A 2,780-nucleotide genomic window follows, 5' to 3' on the forward strand; every position below is an offset into this window, starting at 1 on the left:
AAACTATAATAATGCATATAATAATAATAATAATGTATAATAGTGTAAAATATGTGTAATAATATTTAAATGTGTATAATAATAACGTATATAACATATAATAATGTGTACATAATATTTAAAATTGAATGTTAAGTAATATTTTCAAAAATAATATTGAATTTAACGAAATAATTTCTAACATAATTTCTAAAATCCATAATATAATATGGTATAATATAGTATTTGGGATAATTTATAATATCTATATCAATATCGTATACTATTTTTTTTTTTTTTCTTTTTTTTTTAATATCTTTTAATTACCTTAATTTCGAAATTTTTTCGTTGAAATTCCATAATTTCAAAGTCTACTCTATTCCTGACGTATTCCTCGAGACAGTCTCGGCACTGGTGAGACGGCCTTAACCACATTAATTCTTGATTACAAAAGTAACAATTAACTTTTGTATCGATGTCAATTCCGTGTAAGGGTGAGCATATCGAATGCCATCCGGTCACTTCCTCAAAATTTCCAGGTTGGAATTCTCGATCGTAGCATTCCTCGCATAATCTCCTTCTCGAATCACTCCGCTCAACGTAAAGGATCTCGCCGTTATTTTCTGTGCTTAAGCACATGCATCTCATAAATATTTGGTATGTTCCTTCTCTGTAGTCAATCGGTCTCACTCCGTCTATTGGTCCGTAGTATTCGTTCTTCTCCTCCTCGCTTCTGTTATCTATCTTTGGTCCTTTCATTGTCTGCTGATTATTTTAAATTACTATTAATTGTTTTTACTAAATTTAAAGAAAAGAAAATTATTAACAAAGTTTTATTTTATCACCTTGATTCTTTCACTGACTTATAATTTGTAGTTTCTTTGATATAGCTTAAGCCGTGTCTGAATTTGGACTGACTTACATTTACGAGCTGTCCCTCGGGCAGCCTTCTTATCTATAGTGTAAACTGATTCTTGCAAACCGAAACCTTAATAATACCTATTGTTGATTTCTTAAAGAATTTAGAGTTTATTATTATTTTTATAATCGCGGATATAGGTTTTGAGTTTCATTGTGGATAATTGTTTTATTCTTATTATCTTTAATTTCAATCTCAGAAATAGAGCAAGGAATAGAGCAAGTAATATTGCTTGTATGTTGTTGTGAATGTAATGTATTCATTTCCGAGTTTTCATTTTCTGTTATTACTTGTGTTAATGTTCCTTGTGTTTTGTTTGTTTCTGATGACTCTTGTTCTGAGGATGTCCGATCTTTTCCTTTCCGTGTTGTTCCTCTTGCTAAATGTAACAGCAAATTCGTCACTGAGTCCCATAGCGCTCCAATTAAATATATTGACCATCCATAAATAGTATGAAGTGCGTAGCCATGTATGATGGTATCCACTATTAATTTGATTGTTCTTATGCAGAAATATAGTCCAATTACTCCTGCACTTGCATTGCCAATAGATAAAAACGTTCCCCAAATTTTCTTCCAAGCGTTTTCCGTTATTTTTTCCAATGAATTTTCATCCAGAAGGTGAGAGAGTGATATTCCTTGTGTTTGTACTGGTTCTCCCTTTACACCGCGCGCCATAGTGTTTAAAATTCCATTTCTTTCTGCTGGAAACATAATTTGATCTCTTAAATTTTCAAGTTCATTATTAGTATAAATGCCGCTTGCTGCCAAAGGTCCAGGATCATTATATTGCCACGTAGGTTTACTGTTCGGTTTTATTATCGCTGGTGATTTGCTGTATTCCAAAATCGGTGTTATTCGATACCATCCGTCATTTAAAAGATACATTGTTGGAATTATACGGCTGCATGTAGTCTGTGTTCCTGTTTTAAACAAGATGTGAGTCCTCGGCGCTAAGAAATATGTTTCATTTCCTTTAAATACTGGTAACTGCTGATAACATTCTTGCGTGTGTCGATATTTAACGTCCACCGTAGTGCATTTAATTATATGTACGACTTCTCCAGAGATCACTGCCATATATCCGGGTCCTTTCATAATTTGGTATGCAAAATCATCTGGAGCATGGATTGCTAGGCTCAGTGCATTCTTCATTACTTGTCGTTCCAAATTGCAGCATTGTGTTAATACATCTGTGTATAAACGATTCATCTGTGTGCGTATATGTCTTTCTACATAAATGAATTTTGAATTTACATAAGCAAAAATATCTAAATTTTCTACTGATATCTGGCGCTTATGCGCAAAAGATTCTCCTTTTTTAATTTCTAAAATTACAAGTTTTGGATGTTCTATTTTAATTAATGTATATCCACAAAGAAGCTCTTCCCCCATTTGTGTTAACGCAAAAGTTACGTCTTTAGTTGACAAGGAATAAATTATTTGCAAATTTTTATCTACATTACTAACCATCTTATTTGCTTTTCCTTCATATAATACATCATAATGGTTGAATTTACAGTAATCATTGGGTATTGTTTCCCAGAAAGTATATTTTCCTTCAATATCTATACAATTTCCATCTGAATATTGACAAGTTGTTCCTGTTTTTAAATGTATCTGATTTGTTTCTATATTAGTTACCGCTTGATGAGAATTTAGACTAATTGTTATTATTCCTTGTACAACTACATTTTGCCATGTTCCATAAGGATCTGAATATTGCGTTCCAAAACATTGTCCGTCTGTTGTTACTGATCCTGCAAAAGTGATTGGTCGCGACGTTGTGTGATTTACTTTCAACCCATTGATTACATTGTTAACGTTTATAATAAGTGTTCCGGTTTTATGCATATTTTTACATTGATCTACCGTCGTATCGA

The 2,780-nt window shown here is 32.1% G+C and overlaps 1 protein-coding gene across 1 annotated transcript; it reads right to left on the minus strand.

Annotated features, from left to right (window-relative positions):
• Nucleotides 1-306: 306 nt before the first annotated feature.
• LOC112451801 lies at nt 307-1,049 on the minus strand (the record flags this gene model as incomplete). Its single annotated transcript, XM_025011681.1, has 2 exons — nt 825-1,049; nt 307-744 (listed from the first exon to the last, which is right to left on the minus strand). A coding segment is annotated over exon 2 (432 nt), but the record flags the coding sequence as incomplete, so codon positions are not given.
• Nucleotides 1,050-2,780: the final 1,731 nt, after the last annotated feature.

The sequence above is a fragment of the Temnothorax curvispinosus genome, unplaced genomic scaffold (assembly GCF_003070985.1).
Source record: "Temnothorax curvispinosus isolate PA1 unplaced genomic scaffold, ASM307098v1 QBEX01002571.1, whole genome shotgun sequence".
NCBI lineage: Eukaryota > Metazoa > Arthropoda > Insecta > Hymenoptera > Formicidae > Temnothorax > Temnothorax curvispinosus.